Below are 19,551 nucleotides of genomic sequence, written 5' to 3'. Positions count from 1 at the left end.
TCACAGACTGCTGAGTGCGAGGGAGAGGTCCTGCAGGTACAGAGATAGGGGAGTCAGTCGGGAGTCAGTCAGGGGATCACAGACTGCAGGTACGGGGAGAGGTCCTGCAGGTACAGAGATAGGGGAGTCAGTCAGGGGAGTCAGTCAGGGGATCACAGACTGCAGGTACGGGGAGAGGTCCTGCAGGTACAGAGATAGGGGAGTCAGTCGGGGAGTCAGTCAGGGGATCACAGACTGCAGGTACGGGGAGAGGTCCTGCAGGTACAGAGACAGGGGAGTCAGTCAGGGAGTCAGTCCGGGGATCACAGACTGCAGGTACGGGGAGAGGTCCTGCAGGTACAGAGATAGGGGAGTCAGTCGGGGAGTCAGTCGTGGAGTCAGTCAGGGAATCAGTATGTACATTAGTGATATCATCACAATTACAGTAGAATACTCTTATAACGAACACGGATATAACGAACTGACGGCTATAGCGAACTGTTTTAAAAGTCCCGAATAAACCTTATACTATCATATAAAAAAGTGAATAGCCAACTACAGATATAACGAAGTAATTTCAGTGGTCCCTTGGAGTTCGTTATAAAGGTATTTTACTGTATGTAATATTCTGGTAAAACCATGAACAGGAACCATTACAAGCTTATCAATATCAATACTGAATTAAAATTCGCCTGCAAAATTTACCTTCGAGACTACCATGATTAACAAGGACAATGAAAAGGAACAATATTTAATCTTAAACATCAGTCTAGTTCTTATTAAGCAAAACATTTATTAACTGCAGATCTGTAGAGGCAATTTTTCATCTTAACACATACAGAAAGATGTTTTTACTGTTCTTGGGAACATAGAAACAGAGGTTTCAACTGTGTATTGGGCAGAAGGGGGAGAGAAGCAAATAATATGAGTTAGGATAAGGAAAAAATGTAATTTTCTGACTAAAATTGATATTTTATACTTATCCTGACTCATGCTAAATGCTTGTCTCCTTCTTCTTGCGAATGATAGTGGAACACTTGAAATCCCTTGAAGTTCCCTTCTAAAAGCGGACGTATAATCATCACTCACCCACGAGTAGTCTCCCTTGCCTCCTTTGGCGCCCTTTTTGGTCACATGACCAACCATGTTTGTCGGTCTCTCCGTATGTATGCCCGACACCCGGATTTACAGGGAAATCCAGAGTGCCCTGAGAGGGGAGGTTGGAAGGGCTTACCTCATGAGTCAGGATAAGTATAAAATATCAATTTTTGTCAGAAAATTACATATTTTCCCTTATCCTGACTAAATGCTAAATGCTTGCAGAATACGTCGGAATCGGTGGTGGGTCAGGCCACTTCTGGATTCTCTGGCTGTTGATTTACGACCTGTATTATCCCCCATGGGAACTTATAACTGCATTCTGTTCTTTCAAGTTCCTCTGATGAGTCTGGGGGGGAACCGCAACTTGTCAGATTTCTTCCGAAACTTCTCCTGACATTTTCGCGTGGATTTTTAGATATACTAATGTTCCATTAGTTATCTATTGCAACTCCATCTCTTGATGCGCGCATCAAGTGGAGATGCGACCCTTCTTCATGTACGAGTAGTCCTATACAAGTACAGGGTCTATCACTCATGCTTGTCTGTACTAGACGTGTGCATGGACTTTAACCATTTGCTCTCCAGAACGTTGGTTAAGCCTTTCCTCGTTGCATACTGTTCAAATCTCTGCCACTTGTCGTCGTACAAGTTGCGAATTGATCTGCGTAGAGCTAGTGTCACTGCTTTCGCTGCTCTGGCGGAGTACCCTCTAGTCTTCAGGCAAGCTTTGATACGCTCCACGCGTGTAGCTGGAACAATGCCGGATTCCCGTGAGCTTGCTTGGTGTGTGGATGGACGAGCAGGTTTGACCACTCTGGTAGTTTCAGGGTTGGACTTCCAAGTTCTTGTATGAGGACGGGAAACCATACCCTTGCTGGCCACGAATGTTGGTGGTTGTTTGTTGAACTTTGTTGCAAACAAGTCTATCAGTGGAGATCCTATTGTCTGTATGACGAACCGGAACGCTTCTGGATGTAACATCCATTCCGTCGGGGATGGTTGTAGTGGACGAGATAGGGTGTCTGCTATGACATTCTTTGCTCCTGGAATGTGGCATGCCTTCATGTAGATGTTCAGGTCGTCGACGATGCTGAACAGGAGAAAACTCAGCGGGAGCAGACTTGTTGATCTTGTTGATCCTTGTTTGTTGATGTAGAACGCTACTGTGAAGTTGTCTGTGTGGACCATGAACCTTGCGTTCTTTAGTACGCTGGACCAGTGATCACTGCTTTCATCTCCAACAGGTTTATGTGCAGACTCTGATCCTGACTCGACCACTTCCCTGCTGCCACTTCGTTGTCGAGGTGAGCACCCCATCCTTGTAGGGAGGCATCCACTTAGAGATGAGTGTTGCAAACCGGCTCTGACAAAAAGGTTCCTCCGCAAACATTCCACTTCTGAGTCCACCATAGGAGGTATGGTTTCAGGTTTCAGGTTGGCTTGAAGCTTGTCTCATCAATCTTCCGGTAATGTGTAATGAAGATGTTGTCACCAGAATCCGAACAATGTGCAGCGATGATGCATAATCGTCTCTAGATCAGCAAAAATCTATGATGCACTGGGACTGCCATCGATGTGAAGTCCATTTATAGTCGACTGGCTGCCGCGAGCAGAAACCGTCTAACGCTTGTCGCTGCAAGTGTCCAGATAACCAATATTAAATCTGCTGACAGGGGAAGTCCTCTATGACCCGTGAAGATAGTCGAAACCACGCTGTACCCTGCTAACTGGACTGTAAATGGAGCCTTTCCCACGTTGAAAGAGTTGTTTACAACTGTAGACGACTTCCTGGCACGTGACTATGACCGAGTTCTGTGGAGGGCGTTGTTTCTAATGGACCAATCAGATTACAGATGTGACGTCACCGGTGATGCAGGTAAATGATCCTCGTAGAATCTTGTGTAGTTGTTGATTTCTTAGTCAACTCTCGGCCTTGTCCGTAACCTCTCTGTTCAGCTTGTGCCGGAGTTACACGAGTGAACACGTGTCCAGATGGCTGAGTGGAAGCGCGCGAAAACTTCGCCGCGTAGTGCCGATGTAAGCAGATTGTTCCCTGTCTGTTGTGACTGTATTGTTCAACTTTATAATCTTTACTGCAGTCGTCATCTTATCTTATACAGATGTTCTGTAAAGTTGACCGTAACCAATGTCTCGCTGAGGAACTGCGACAATGCTGTTAACTGTCCCCTTGATATCTTGTAAGCCCATGTGATGAAATTCATCTTCAGTGTTTCATCGGATGTTATCTGACTTCGTTACTTCAGGTGTGCATCTCTTCCTTCAGCCACGCGTTGATCCAACATAACCAACATCTAGTTGTAGTGTCCAGTTCCCGATGTGAGTCTAAGTCCGACAGTGATGACGATCCATATCTGCGATGTCTGTAGGGTTCTGGAGAACGCTTCAATCTGCTTCTGTGTGGAGAATCTTAGAGGCTCCTTCGGGGACGTCTAAGGCTGAGCTGACGTTGGTAGCGTTGTCCAGACTTCTAGCTTCAGTCGTTGAAGATCGTCAGGTGTGTGGGCCTTCACGCAGGCTTTCCCCTCCATTCAGGTGCGTTGGAGAGGCTGCTGAATCTTCGCGAAGGCTTGTAGTCGTCGTAGTGGTCTTCGTAGCAGCTTCCTCTTCCGTGAAGCGACGCTCCATCATCGACATCATCTGGTCTGTAAACTGTTGCATCAACAGCCCTGGGTTGAAGTTCTGCGACATATGTTGAGACTGCTGCGGGGTTGATGATGCTTCTGAGAAAGTTGAGGCCTCTTCTAAGTTAGGCTGCACTTGTGAAGAGTTGACGCTGCTGCTATCTCTGGTACCCGATGTCTGCGTTGATAGAAGGTCGATGTAGCTGTTGAAGCAGGCTTCGTCTTCTTGCTGACGACTGTGACTACAGGTATGATGATGGGGGGATCATCATACACGTCTGCTTCTTCCGGAGGTACAATATCGGCAGTGAATGATCTCGTCTTCTGCGTAGAGCTGTGAAGAGACTTCGCCGAAGTCTTAGGAGCTGTAGACTTCTTCTTCTACGCTGAAGAAGATCTCGTCTTCTTTGTCTGCGATGAGGACAGCTCCGTTGACGACAATCTCCACTTAATCGAGACGGAGTTCATCACTGGAACAGCAACCTGCCCTCGTAAAACGCTCGGCAATTCACTGGAATTATGAACCTCGGCAGCAGTAGTTAACACACGATTATCAGCGCAATCACTCGATTTACCAGACATGACTTGTGAATACCTTCTTACCCAGTCCTTTGCACGTCTATGAAGAGAAAAAAGGTAGTTATTAAATTCAAAAGTAGTCAGTTTCTGACAATGTTTACAGCAGGAGCTGGAAGAACATGTAGTAGTGCAATCAGGACATAATATATGCGGGTCAGCCACAGACAGCTGGTACCTACAACGAATACACGTTTTCATCAATTGTAAACCAGATGAAAAACATGGCAAACAATGTATAAATTAGACATAATATCAAAACATTTCATAATATACAGTCAAAAAACCGTATACAGCTGACATTTAGATGTAAAAGGTCCAAAATAGAAAAGGATATGTGCCGTATAGGGACCTAGGTGCTCTCACAACCGTCCTCAAGGGCGAAGAAGGGGAGAGTGACAAACATGGCTGGTCATGTGACCAAAAAGGGCGCCAAAGGAAGCAAGGGAGACTACTCGTGGGTGGATGATTATACGTCCACTTTTTAGAAGGGAACTTCAAGGGATTTCAAGTGTTCCACTATCATTCGCAAGAAGAAGGAGACAAGCATTTAGCATGAGTCAGGATAGGGAAAAATTATTGATATATCGATACTATAATATCCCTAGAACTGTCTTCTATGTTCAGTCAGTTTGTTGGTTAACGATATCACCCAAATTCCAGCTATTCCACAGCAACTTTGAGATAATGAACTCTATACCCGTTAAAGCAGCTGTGATCCCACTGAGCACTACTGATAGTAAAGGACTGACTGAGTTTGGTTTTACGCCGCTTTTAGCAATATTCCAGCAACATCACAGCGGGGGACACCAGAAATGGGCTTCACACATTGTACCCATGTGGGGATTCGAACCCGGGTCTTCGGCGTGACGAGCCAACGCTTTAACCATTAGGCTACCCCACCGCCCCGATAGTAAAGGACATAATTAATACATTCACAAAGGGTCAGACTCCTGCCACACTGACCTTCTGATCTGTGAGGGAATACATGTTTCCCATGATCTGAGCAGCCATCTTCCTCGTGTCTGTGGTGCGGTCCTGGAACGCTCGCTGGATCACCGGCATGATGAGAGCCAGCGAGGGAGCGTCAACAAAGTGGACAAACTTGGTGTTCAGCAGGATGTGAAGACTGGGGGTGGTCTTCTTGGTCGGGTCCTGTAGGGCGTCGATCAGTTCAGGCACAATAGCTGGGGGATTAGAAGGGACAAGGTTTATCACGAGATGCATGAGTGAGAGTGTTATGTCATTTAATACACACTCAGTTCTTATCTATGGGTTGGGATATGGTGTCACGTGTCCACCAAGTCAGTGAGCCAGGCCACCTGATCCCCTTAGTCACCTCTTATGACAAGCAGAGAACCTCTGGGTTGTTCCATCGAATTACAAATTTGGATTAGTTTCAGATGGTGCTTTCACAAGTGATCTATGTGGTATTAAAACAATACACACAGGTACCCACCTTGAATCTCAGGGTTTCTGATGACAGATCCGATCTGCATGAGAGCTTGTGAGCCGGCCCGCTGCACCTTGATGTGCGAGTCTGTGAGCACCTCCGTCAGTTTGGGCACGATGTTGGGAAGACACGCTGACAGCTGTTTGGGAGCACAGTGAGCCATGGCGCCCAGCAGCTCCACCGATCCTGTAACAAGACACAAGCAGTCACAGAACTACTTCAAAAGATTAAGAATATTTTTTAGATAAGTGAGTGAGTGAGTTAATATTTATCGTCACATCGGCAATATTTCAGCCATATCGTGACGAGAACATTTTCTAATGATATTAAAGATGAATAAAGTTAGAAATTAAAAAACCTGTTGACGAAGAACAGTAAAACTACTAGTGTATCACAGATATCAATTTAAAACTAGCAATTAAATCTAAAATATTGGAACTAGAAATGACAATACAATATAAAAACAGGCTGTAGACTGCTAACGACTGAAGGTAGATCACCATACTAGGGACCATGGGGACTTACAGTACAGCAAGTTTAGACAATTTAGCCATAAGTTAAAATAACACATATTCTATGCTTAAAACTAATGGTATGTTTAAATTTAGTTTGAATGTTTGGGGACTTACGTACCCCCTTTTTTAGATAAGTGAGACAAATAGAGTATTCAAAGTGAAAGTATTGTAAATGTCCTGGAAGTGGCGATTCTTTGGTTGATACCATACTGTGGTTGCCTAACAGACACAGGCAGTGTCTTGGAGCCAGTCAGGTAACGTCCCCTTCATGATTACCATACTTGTGAGAGTTTGTGGCGACTGGTATGAGAAAGGGACTACTGCTGATCTTAAAGTCCTAATCCCCTGCAACACCATGATGTAGAATAACACAGATGACCAAATAGTATACTAATTGGCAAGCCAGTTCTTGTTTTATCCAATCAATACCAAACACAAGGCAAGGCAAACAGTACAATCTTTTCATGGAATAGCAGTCGGGTATCAGACCACCAATCTCCTGCTCTCCAGACAGGTGTCTCCGTGAGACCATAGAGGTAACGGTTAGAACCAGGTGTTTCAGGCTGTTCTCACCTGTCTTTGTCCGCCATTGGTCCTCTTCCAGGCCGTTGAGCAGCGCCGGCAGCACCAGCTTCACACCATGGGCACTTAGGTTCCGCATCACCGCCTTTGCACAATCATCAGCCGCCTGAATACAAATATCAACATCTTGTGAAATGTTTTGTTTTACGAAACAATACCAAGCATTTTCTTCTTGCAAATACTCAACTTTTTTCTAGCTATAACAGCTGTAAATATATCTGGACCAGACAATTCAGTGATTGAAATCATGAACATCAATGTACGTGACTGATATTTATGATATGCAGAAACAATACAACTTTTATATAATTACTTTTCCTTACATGGTTTTACTCCGACAAGACAATCGGTGTTACAGCGTTTCAACACATCAATCTTAGCAGTAATACCACTCACCTCCCGCACGTACTGGTTGTTGTCTCCAAAACACAACAGCAAGTGCTGGATGATGTTCACGATGTACGGCTCAAACAACCGCCCAAGCATATTGCACAGCATCTCAAAGGCAAAGAGGGCACCTGCAACAGGAAGCAGGTACTGGAATCATGGAATGATATACCCTGTAGGGTTTCACATCATTCCTCTCACACTTTACTCTACACATTGTGCTTACTGGGCCCCACACACCCTAGACCTAAATCCTCCCCTAGCACCCAGCCCTACCCCCTTTTCTCCTGCCCTTGGTCTACAGCCTCCCCTAGCACTACCCCTTCTCCTGCCCTTGATCTACAGCCTCACCTAGCACTACCCCTTCTCCTGCCCTTGATCGACAGCCTCCCCTAGCACTACCCCTTCCCCTGAACCTAGATCTACAGTCTCCCCAAGCACTACCCCTTCCCCTGACCCTAGATCTACAGTCTCCCCAAACACTACCCCTTCCCCTGACCCTAGAACTACAGCCTCTCCCTTTCTCCTGCCCTAGATCTACAGCCTCTAGCACTACCCCTTCCCCTAGATCTACAGCCTACCCTAGCATTCACCCCTTCCCCTGACCCTAGATCTACAGTCTCCCCAAGCACTACCCCTTCCCCTAGATCTAGTCTCTCCAATCACTACCCCTTCTCCTGCCCCTAGATCTACAGCCTCCCCAAGCACTACCCCTTCTCCTGCCCCTAGATCTACAGTCTTCCCAAGCACTACACCTTCTCCTGCCCCTAAATCTAGTCTCCCCAAGCACTACCCCTTCTCCTGTCCCTAGATCTACAGCCTCTAGCACTACCCCTTCTCCTGTCCCTAGATCTACAGCCTACCCTAGCATTCACCCCTTCCCCTGACCCTAGATCTACAGTCTTCCCAAGCACTACCCCTTCTCCTGCCCATAGATCTAGTCTCCCAAAGCACTACCCCTTCTCCTGCCCCTAGATCTACAGCCTTCCCAAGCACTACCCCTTCTCCTGCCCCTAGATCTACAGCCTTCCCAAGCACTACCCCTTCTCCTGCCCCTAGATCTACAGTCTTCCCAAGAACTACCCCTTCTCTTGCCCCTAGATCTATAGCCTATGGGCTAAATCACCTGGTCCTACAGCCTTCCGTACCTTCCCTCTTGCGTGGATTCTTCTTGTCCTGAATGGCTGCAGTCAGTGTGTCCATTATCTGCTGTTGTTTCAAGGCCAGCAGCCCCATTCCCTTGATGAGTCCGGCCAGGCCATATGCAGCACCGCGGCGCTCGCCGTAGTTGTCCGACTCCAACAGCAGATGCAGCAGACGCTGTACCAGATCAGGGGCACCCTTCTTGATGGATGGCACCAGGGGGGGCAGACAGTTGGCTACAGCCTCTTGCACCTGTCATAGATAGTGGAAGCATGAAAGCAAGTTATTTCGAAAAAAATCCTCGAAAATATGTCTGTTTGTTGTACAACAGCACACAAAGCAAATTAGTCCTGTAAATACTTCAGCCTTGAGCAAACCATTCATAACATTGTGCCCAAATATCCATTCCGCCTGTGTATGTCACCAACCAGGTAACTGTGCCTGTCCATTCCCTCAACTCTTATGACTGACTGACTGAGTTTGGTTTTACGCCACTTTTAGCAATATTCCAGCAACATCACGGCGGGGGACACCAGAAATGGACTTCACACATTGTACCCATGTGGGATTTGAACCCGGGTCTTCGGCGTGACGAGCCAACGCTTTAACCATTAGGCTACCCCACCGCCCCTCAACTCTTATGATGAACATATTGCATGGGAGCATGGTGTTTTGCTTCTGTAATCTCATTGCAGTATAGGCACCTGAACACACACCAATGCAACAATAGTCTCACTTTCACAGAACATACCCAAACATTAACACTCAATAGGTATTCTATGATCACTAGGTATTCTATCTGGATTCTCAACTCCATGGGGAGTCTACAACTCAAGCTGCCTTTTAAGGTCACAAAGCATTATTGACCTGCTACCTTCAAACAGTGATGACACTCACTTACTTGCCACTAGGATGACACTCACCTCCTGTGACGGTGTAGAGAGAGCACTGATCAGCTGGGCAGCTATTGGTTTGACTTTAGGGTTGTCAGAGTCCAGATGCTTGGCCAGAGTTCCCATCAGGATGACGATGCTCTGGCGGACGATGCTCTGGCGGACTGTGTCGTTCTGGGCAGTGTCGGGTGCATTTGCCATAAAGTTCTCAAACACTGGTAACAACTCATTCACGTTCTCCTGCAGACATGAGGGTCAAACAATTACTTTTTTCATAATCTAATTTGCTATTACATATCAGAGTGAGTGAGTATGGTTTTACGGCGCTTGTAAATAATATGTTCAAGCAATATCACGGTGGGGTCACCAGATATTCACACATTGTACCCATGTGGGGAATCGAACCTGGGTCTTCAGCGTGACGAGCAAATGCTTTACCATTAGGCTACCCCACTGCCCCATTACATATCAGAACTTGCCTCTGATATTACAGAATGACACAGAATGACATTTTAGATTTTGAACAACATTAACCAGTGACTACTCTGTCCAAGTGCTTCTCCATTTAACCATCAACAAACTGAACACTAATATTTCCCAGTAGAGATAAACAGCTAATGTCTGACTTCAGTCACTTACCGTATTCCAGTCATCACACCATGTGGAGTTATCAGATATGACCAAAATGAAAGACTTATAAGATCACCCACTCAAAGGTTAGCCTTACCTTGCCATGAGTGTTCACACAGGACAATGCTGCATCTCGCATCTGGGAACGAACGTCTGGGTTCCTGTCTCCGAGAGCGTCAGGGACGTAAAAGTCAAACAGATCAGAGATGCTATCCTGTGGAACAAGTGCTGCCATCTTGTGGAGGGCGAGTGCGATACCCGACCTGGCATGCCACAAGTCTGGGGGTTGCTCCTCAACTAACCGGCCGAACTGGTCCAGCTGTGGCGGCGGCATCTGAATAATCAATAATGGGTTTATGGAGAATTCCTACAAAATTTGAATTTAATTAATTGTGTAAGCTAATTATCATAATTTGGAAAAAAGGATTATCACACGTACATTCAGAATATTTTGTTGACAATACAATAACTGCAATCATGTCAATAAAGGTTCTCACATGTGTATTGTAGTGGTTAGTGTCCTGACTTAACTGTGTTTCTTTAACATTTACCATTGTAAATCACAATAACCTCTCTATCATACAATGTCTTCAAAGTTGGTTGTGGGAACTCCAAGCCTTATCTTCACTGCCTTAACATTAGCAGTAATATGAATGTATGTATGTACATATGTACGCATGTATGTAAGCATGCACAAACAGATGCATGTATGTCAGAAAAGTCATTGACAAGTCATATAGTAACAGCTGGCCTGTGGCTTCAGGGTAGTGCTAATTTGGAGACCAACACTCTTCAGAAATTCAAGGTAGTTTAAATATTAATTAGACACCTCATTGTTATGTTTGCTTTAGTTTTTAATGTTGTTTTTATACTATCATTATAATTTGTTTTAATGAAATTATCAATCATGTCCTAAATATTTCAAACACATCATTTGTATGTATTATGTTAATTGTCATCTTCACATCAAAATTTGTACCCAAATGTCTCGATATCAAGTGCTGACAGTTCCAGTCAGTTAGCAGCCAGGGAGACATGCAGTCTATATACAGATTCATTCATATGCATGTTTCAGAAAGCCTATTAACTTACATGTACAGTATTTTAATCCCTTCTTGACAAAGCATTAGAATGAAGAATTTATCTACGTCATGGCAGAAAGGCTGTTAATGTGGGTGATATACTCACAAATAACTTGTCCTCGTACTTCTGCAGCAAGAGTTGTATTGTGGCAGGGACCAGTTCCCGGTGAACCTCCAACACCTGTGCCAGCGTCTCGGCAGCAGCTCGTCGGATAACGGCCTCGTCATGGATGACATCCTCCACTAAGGCAGTGCTCAGTTCCTCGTAGGGCTCCTCCAGATCTAGATCTTCCTTCAGTCTACAAGCCACATGTAATATTTGAGGTCGGCGGTACTCTTGCTGACATCATCACATTGTCCCGGGAATATCTAGAGAGGTTCACTCTAACGCCTTATGAATGAAATGTATCACCGTGACTTGAAAATAGTTTCAATATTCTATAGATATTATGTAGTTTACATATCTTCTATTTAAGAAACACAAGAAGACAAAGTCATCAATATCCTCCGCAATGGCAAAATACTCTTAATGAATATGTTTACGAGTAATGACTATGTGAAATGTGTTGGCGTGTATATAGCTGAATTGAAGGAGAGTACTTAAAGGTATCAAAGTTCTGCTCCAGAAAGGAGCACTACCACCAAATTCAGCTGAAGCCAAAATTGTTGCCATGGAAACACAATTTTTTTTTTTTTTTTTTAGAAATCCAAAACTAGCAAAAGGCACCAGTAGACCACTAGACCTACCTATGTATGAAATTTCGTGATGAAACAGTGAACAGTTTCAAAGTTCTGCTCCAGCAAAGAGTACTACCACCAATTTCAGTCTAAGTCAAACTTGTTGCCACGGAAACGCAAAAGAATATTTTATTCAGAAATCCAAAACTACCAAAAGGCACCTGTAGACCACCAGATCTATCTTTGTGCCAAGTTTTGTGAACAAACATTGAACGGTTTTAGAGTTCTGCTCCTGAAAAGACTGACTGACTGAGTTTGGTTTTACGCCGCTTTTAGCAATATTCCAGCAACATCACGGCGGGGGACACCAGAAATGGACTTCACACAATGTACCAATGTGGGGATTCGAACCCGGGTCTTCGGCGTGACGAGCCAATGCTTTAACCACTAGGCTACCCCACCGCCCCTCCAGAAAAGAGTACTACCACCAATTTCAGTCTAAGTCAAACTTGTTGCCATGGAAACGCCAGAAATGGGCTTCACACATTGTACCCTTTCGGGAATCAAACCCGGTACTTTGGCATGATGAGTGGACACTTTAACCACTAGGCTACCATACTGCTCCTGCACAGAGATGGAACCATGATTCGGAGTTTTAAAAAAGGTGTGCATGCACAATCACTATCTAAAGGGACTGTCAGGTAATGTGTGTGGAAAACACTTATAGTTGTGTTGGTGTGCTATTCTGACCAAATCCAAACTGACTCAGCTGGTATTTCTGACCAAACCCATGATGTATACGATACTTACTTTTCTGCTAATCTCTTTACATGGTCCTCCACATCATTGGAGGCGACCCACACTCTTTTGGCGATGTTCAGTCCAAGATCAAAGTTGTCATCTATGTTCGGCAGGACATTCTCCAGAGCTTGTAAGCACTGAACATTGGGACAAGCAGAAATATTGTTAATCATATACAGTCAAGCCATCAGTATCATGATCGATCACATGGATAGAAACAGAAACCAATCAATCATTGATGAAATAGGTTAAGTGGAACAACATAAACAGACATGAATCCATCTTCAGAAGCCAACCTGTACGGAGTGAGTGAGTGAGTATGGTTTTACGCCGCTTTTAGCAATATTCCAGCAATATCACAGCGGGGGACACCAGAAGTGGGCTTCACACATTGTACCCATGAAGAGAATAGAACGCGGGTCTTCAGCGTGACGAGCGAACGCTTTAACCATCAGGCTACCCCACCGCCCCCAACCTGTATGGAGGCACGGATTAGGTGTAAAGGGGCATATCACACCTGTAATGAAGTTTATCAGTTACAAAGCAGTTTACCCACAATGCAACTCACTGCAACAAGGTAGTTTACCTGCAACTAGGCAGTTTACCTGCAACAAGGCCTACCTAATCATAACAAGGCAAATCGTACCTGCAACGACATACATGACTATCTTACCTGTAATGACGCATCCCGAACAGCAGTGCAGGGTGACTGTAACCCCTCCCAACAGGACTGTGACCTCCTCTTGGCTGACTGTGGCACAGCCGTCATCGCCGTTGCTGCAGCAGGCCAGCTCCCGTAACGCCTGCGTGGCGCCCTGCTGACAGCTGCCTGGCAATGCCCACCACTTGCAGACAGAGCTCCAGGAGCTGCCTTAGAGGGAGCCAGCTAGGGTTGTACTGGATGTGCAGGGAGAGTACACATGTCACATCAAGTTTAACAGAGGACAACACTGTCACAAGGACCAAAACTTGATGACCTTCAACATTATTCTACTTAAACGTATCATGTTACCATTTCTCTGAGAGGACCAATGAAATCATTAGTGACAAAGATTTTCTTTTTCAGAATACAAAAAGTAGGAAGCAAATAAGAAAAAGATTAGGACTGATATAATCTTGTTTCTTTCAAAGTACTGTTTAAATTTCTTTTTTTCAAACAAACGCATCAATAATTTAGGATTTTGTTTACATAAGAAAGAGCCGATTCAGCAATTTGCAGCTATTTGTGGAGAGCATAATAAATATATGGTGTGCAAATCCTTAATAATGTCAATAAACTGGTAAGGGGATATTTAGAAATAAGTCAAGGTTAAACAGCTATTGCAAACTGACAAATGAAGGCCATCCGACAATACAACTACCCTGGCAGAATGTCACACAATTACGAGGCACCCACCTCTTCCCCACATGTTCTGTAATCATCTCCATCCTTCCTCATCTGGGCATGCTCTGTAATAAGCTGTAACGCGAGGCCACAAACAGCCTCGTCTCCACCCACTGCCGCCGCTCCCTTCCGCAAAACACTCCACAACAAGTAATAAATATAAGCAAATGTACAGGCAGGGAACAGTGACTGCTCCCTCTCCTCCAGCACCAGATGTAGGTCGGCTGCACGATGCAGCAGTTGGATCACACGACCTGCTTGCTCAGCACGTGGCTCATGAGTCCAGTTCACAGAGATATCACACACTGGCTCCAGCTGTCTGAGCGTCACGTTGCTCACAATAATACCTGAAATACACAAACCATGAGGTACACACAAGTGTCAGTCACAATCCTGATAACAACACTAGTTTGTTGTTTGTCTCACACAGAAGTACTCCAGCCTCATGGCAGCATGCAATATCATCTAGACTGGACCAGACAATCCAGTGATTGATATGAGCAACAATCCATGTTGACAGGTTAGGTGAGTGAGCGAGTGAGTATGGTTTCATGCTGACAGGTTAGGTGAGTGAGAGGGTGAGTATGGTTTCATGCTGACAAGTTAGGTGAGTGAGAGGGTGAGTGTGGTTTCATGCTGACAGGTTAGGTGAGTGAGAGGGTGAGTATGGTTTCATGCTGACAGGTAAGGTGAGTGAGGGTGAGTATGGTTCCATGCTGACAGGTAAGGTGAGTGACAGGGTGAGTGACAGGGTGAGTGAGAGGGTGAGTATGGTTTCATGCTGACAGGTAAGGTGAGTGAGGGTGAGTATGGTTCCATGCTGACAGGTTAGGTGAGTGAGAGGGTGAGTATGGTTTCATGCTGACAGGTTAGGTGAGTGAGAGGGTGAGTATGGTTTCATGCTGACAGGTTAGGTGAGTGAGAGAGGGTGAGTATGGTTTCATGCTGACAGGTTAGGTGAGTGAGAGGGTGAGTATGGTTTCATGCTGACAGGTTAGGTGAGTGAGAGGGTGAGTATGGTTTCATGCTGACAGGTTAGGTGAGTGAGAGGGTGAGTATGGTTTCATGCTGACAGGTTAGGTGAGTGAGAGGGTGAGTGTGGTTTCATGCTGACAGGTTAGGTGAGTGAGAGGGTGAGTATGGTTCCATGCTGACAGGTTAGGTGAGTGAGAGGGTGAGTGAGAGGGTGAGTATGGTTTCATGCTGACAGGTTAGGTGAGTGAGAGGGTGAGTGTGGTTTCATGCTGACAGGTTAGGTGAGTGAGAGGGTGAGTATGGTTTCATGCTGACAGGTAAGGTGAGTGAGAGGGTGAGTATGGTTCCATGCTGACAGGTTAGGTGAGTGAGTGAGTATTGTTTCATGCTGACAGGTTAGGTGAGTGAGAGGGTGAGTATGGTTTCATGCTGACACGTAAGGTGAGTGAGAGGGTGAGTATGGTTTCATGCTGACAGGTTAGGTGAGTGAGAGGGTGAGTATGGTTTCATGCTGACAGGTTTGGTGAGTGAGAGGGTGAGTGACAGGGTGAGTATGGTTTCATGCTGACAGGTTAGGTGAGTGAGAGGGTGAGTATGGTTTCATGCTGACAGGTTAGGTGAGTGAGAGGGTGAGTATGGTTTCATGCTGACAGGTTAGGTGAGTGAGAGGTGAGTGTGGTTTCATGCTGACAGGTTAGGTGAGTGAGAGGGTGAGTATGGTTTCATGCTGACAGGTTAGGTGAGTGACAGGGTGAGAGGGTGAGTATGGTTTCATGCTGACAGGTTAGGCGAGTGAGAGGGTGAGTGACAGGGTGAGTATGGTTTCATGCTGACAGGTTAGGTGAGTGAGAGGGTGAGTGAGATGGTGAGTATGGTTTCATGCTGACAAGTTAGGTGAGTGAGAGGGTGAGTGAGAGGGTGAGTATGGTTTCATGCTGACAGGTTAGGTGAGTGAGAGGGTGAGTATGGTTTCATGCTGACAGGTTAGGTGAGTGAGAGGGTGAGTATGGTTTCATGCTGACACGTTAGGTGAGTGAGAGGGTGAGTATGGTTTCATGCTGACACGTTAGGTGAGTGAGAGGGTGAGTGAGAGGGTGAGTATGGTTTCATGCTGTTATGAGCAATATGCCAGCTTGGGTACAGTGAAATGGACTCCACCACATCACTCATCCAAGGTTCATCAAATGCTCCAATAACATGCCTCTGATCGCTGGTGAGCAGTTTGAGTGAGTGAGTTTAGTTTTATGCCACACTCAGCAATATTCCAGCTATATGGCAGTGGTCTGTAAATAATCTGATCTGGACCAGACAATCCAGTGAACAACAGCATGAACATCAATCAACGCAATTGGGAATACGATGTCAACCCAGTCAGCGAGCCTGACCATCCAATCCCGTTTGTCGCCTCTTACGACAAGTATGGGTTACTGAAGATCAATTCTAAGCCAGATCTTCACGGGTGGTGAGCAGCTTGAACCTGGAATAAGTGACTTTAGTTATACACAACTTCTAGCATGGGCCTCACACATTGTGGGGAATCAAGGGTCTGCATGATGAGCGAACACTTTAACCACTAGGCTACCTCACCACCCCTACTGACATGCAACAAACGAAGACACCTAGCCTGAACACATGATCCATTACGTTGCCTCTTGATGTGAATAGGTTACTGCAGACCATTTATGACAATCCACATGGGTGCACACTGTATTGTTAGGATGTTACAATATCTCACCTTGAAGTTTATCTTCAAATGTGGCCTGGCCGAGATCTAAAAAGACTTGACTAGCCCTCAAAGCAGCCAAGGGGGACTGCAGCAAGGGAGACAACAACGCACAGATGTCCTTCATGTAGACGCACGAAAGAAGACTTGTTTCCCTTGAGAGCTGCCAGCACCAGGCTGCACGCACACTGCAGTGTTTTGTCAAGCTGCAGAACAGACGATCTCACTCAGTCCTCATGTTGTTGTAACGAATCATAAATCAATACATACCATTATCTAACATGACGGGAAAACAAGCTGTCAAACTGTGTGAATTGGGAACAAATGATAAAAGTATTCATAATGTTCAATTACAGAACTTCACAAGCTAGTCATCTTGGAATATGTTGAATGTCAAGTGACCACTATTCATCCATTTCATTGATATATGGTGATAAGCAGAGATGCCAACCCTGAATCTAATGAAAGCGGAGTCAGGCCTAGCTAGTAGTCAGGCCCAAGCACAGAAGCGGCGAGTTGGGGGTGAACCCGTGGTCGTCTTCGCCATTTTGTTTCACTTACATTCGGGCTATGACATACATTTGGAAATACTTTGTGAAACTTCGTCGTCAATAACACCCAATATACACAATCGATATCCAAAAGATCACACGCTAAGCTTCTGAATGCTTTACTGGTGTCGACTCAAATAAATCACTGGTGACTTACGAAACTGTATACTGTAAAAAAACATTTCAGAACTCTTTCTGAAAAAATCTGAGTTTTTTTAAAGACAAATCGGACAGCAGATTTCGTATTTGAAAATCGGGAGTAACTCTGCCAAAATGGGAGTGGTTGGCATCTCTGTATAAGAAGTTCTACTGCATGGCTAACAAAGCAGCGTTAATGTATTGTTATAAACAGCATTTCAGCGACATCACACAGAGAGCGGGAGAAAACTCAATGTGACACATGTCTTCATTTATTAAATTATTACACATTACATGAAACCCAGGTGCTGACGAGGATAAGGATCAGAAGCTGGGATGGCCGTGACTGGAATCTAAGGGAAATAACTCTCACCCCTCTCAGCCTGTTTCTGATTTCTGCTTCTCTCTCCTTCTGAGCAGCGACCATTTCCTCCTGTTTCTTGGTCAGTTTTGGCCCAGTGTCCTTCTTCCCTTTTTTCTTCTCCAGTTCCTGGCCAAAACATAATGACAGTTTTAGACAGCATACCGTGAATATGATCAACACGTTTCATGGAAATTTGAAACCAAAGCAATGCAGCCAGATGCAAGTAGTTTGACGACAACTTCGTGACTGTCACAGTCTATAAGGACCTGATCATTACTACTCCTGAGGTGTATCACATTAACATAACTGAACGAACAAGCAAGGTTAAAACATTATCAATATGAAACGTGTTTCCATTTGTTTGTCGTTTAACACACCGTATTCCAGCTATATGGCAGTAGTCTGTAAATAATGGACCAGACAATCCAGTGACTGACATCATGAGCATCGATCTACGCGATCGGGATACACTGGCATGTGTCAACCAAGTCAGGGGGTCTGACCGCCCAATTTTCATTAGATTTTCAAACCATGACAGTTTCCAGTTTTCAGATCCCAATTGTGACATCCAGTAACGACATGTGATGAAAATGATTCGATTTGAATGTGCCAAATTGATAGGAGTGGGTGAAAGTTCTTTTTCATTGAAGTAAGCAGTATTCCTGCTACACATCACTAAGGTTCAGCATTAGTCACTATGGAGCTACTCTATCCAGGTACCCCCGCAGTTCCACTGAGGTTCAGCATTGGTCACTATAGAGCTACTCTATCCAGAGACCCCCGCAGTTTCACTAAGGTTCAGCATTGGTCACTATGGAGCTACTCTATCCAGGGACCCCCGCAGTTCCACTAAGGTTCAGCATTGGTCACTATGGAGCTACTCTATTTAGGGACCCCCACAGTTCCACTAAGGTTCAGCATTGGTCACTATGGAGCTATTCTATTTAGGGACCCCCACAGTTCCACTAAGGTTCAGCATTGGTCACTATGGAGCTACTCTATCCAGAGACCCCCGCAGTTCCACTAAGGTTCAGCATTGGTCACTATGGAGCTATTCTATTTAGGGACCCCAACAGTTCCACTAAGGTTCAGCATTGGTCACTATGGAGCTACTCTATCCAGAGACCCCCGCAGTTCCACTAAGGTTCAGCATTGGTCACTATGGAGCTACTCTATCCAGAGACCCCCGCAGTTCCACTTAAGGTTCAGCATTGGTCATTATGGAGCTACTCTATCCAGAGACCCCCGCAGTTCCACTAATGTTCAGCATTGGTCACTATGGAGCTACTCTATCCAGGGACCCCGCCAGTTCCACTAAGGTTCAGCATTGGTCACTATGGAGCTACTCTATCCAGAGACCCCGCGAGTTCCACTGAGGTTCAGCATTGGACACTATAGAGCTACTCTATCCAGAGACCCCGCAGTTCCACTAAGGTTCAGCATTGGTCACTATGGAGCTACTCTATCCAGGGACCCCGCCAGTTCCACTAAGGTTCAGCATTGGTCACTATGGAGCTACTCTATTTAGGGACCCCCACAGTTCCACTAAGGTTCAGCATTGGTCACTATGGAGCTACTCTATCCAGAGACCCCCGCAGTTCCACTAAGGTTCAGCATTGGTCACTATGGAGCTACTCTATCCAGAGACCCCCAGGTTCCACTAAGGTTCAGCATTGGTCACTATGGAGCTACTCTATCCAGAGACCCCCGCAGTTCCACTTAAGGTTCAGCATTGGTCATTATGGAGCTACTCTATCCAGAGACCCCCGCAGTTCCACTAAGGTTCAGCATTGGTCACTATAGAGCTACTCTATCCATTGGTCACTATAGAGCCTCTCATCCAGAGTTCCACTGAGGGTTCAGCATTGGTCACTATGGAGCTACTCTATCCAGGGACCCCGCAGTTCCACTAAGGTTCAGCATTGGTCACTATGGAGCTACTCTATCCAGAGAC

The 19,551-nt window shown here is 45.4% G+C and overlaps 1 protein-coding gene across 1 annotated transcript in view; it reads right to left on the bottom strand.

Annotated features, from left to right (window-relative positions):
• LOC124290120 (eIF-2-alpha kinase activator GCN1-like) overlaps window positions 1–19,551 on the bottom strand; it is a 68,282-nt gene that overhangs the window by 23,786 nt on the left and 24,945 nt on the right. The window contains 16 exon segments of the mRNA XM_046726814.1: window positions 5,265–5,485; window positions 5,758–5,937; window positions 6,840–6,954; window positions 7,245–7,366; window positions 8,384–8,630; window positions 9,302–9,511; window positions 9,999–10,235; window positions 11,090–11,282; window positions 12,472–12,599; window positions 13,136–13,183; window positions 13,185–13,293; window positions 13,295–13,359; window positions 13,859–14,193; window positions 16,557–16,674; window positions 16,676–16,750; window positions 17,607–17,723. Coding sequence (XP_046582770.1) covers window positions 5,265–5,485; window positions 5,758–5,937; window positions 6,840–6,954; window positions 7,245–7,366; window positions 8,384–8,630; window positions 9,302–9,511; window positions 9,999–10,235; window positions 11,090–11,282; window positions 12,472–12,599; window positions 13,136–13,183; window positions 13,185–13,293; window positions 13,295–13,359; window positions 13,859–14,193; window positions 16,557–16,674; window positions 16,676–16,750; window positions 17,607–17,723 — 2,520 coding nt within the window.

This window comes from Haliotis rubra, unplaced genomic scaffold, assembly GCF_003918875.1.
Source record: "Haliotis rubra isolate DU_JTF1 unplaced genomic scaffold, ASM391887v1 Scf458, whole genome shotgun sequence".
NCBI classification, from domain to species: Eukaryota; Metazoa; Mollusca; class Gastropoda; order Lepetellida; family Haliotidae; genus Haliotis; species Haliotis rubra.
The sequence above is the reverse complement of the archived record's forward strand: the minus strand, read 5'-3'. Positions and strand labels throughout refer to the sequence as shown.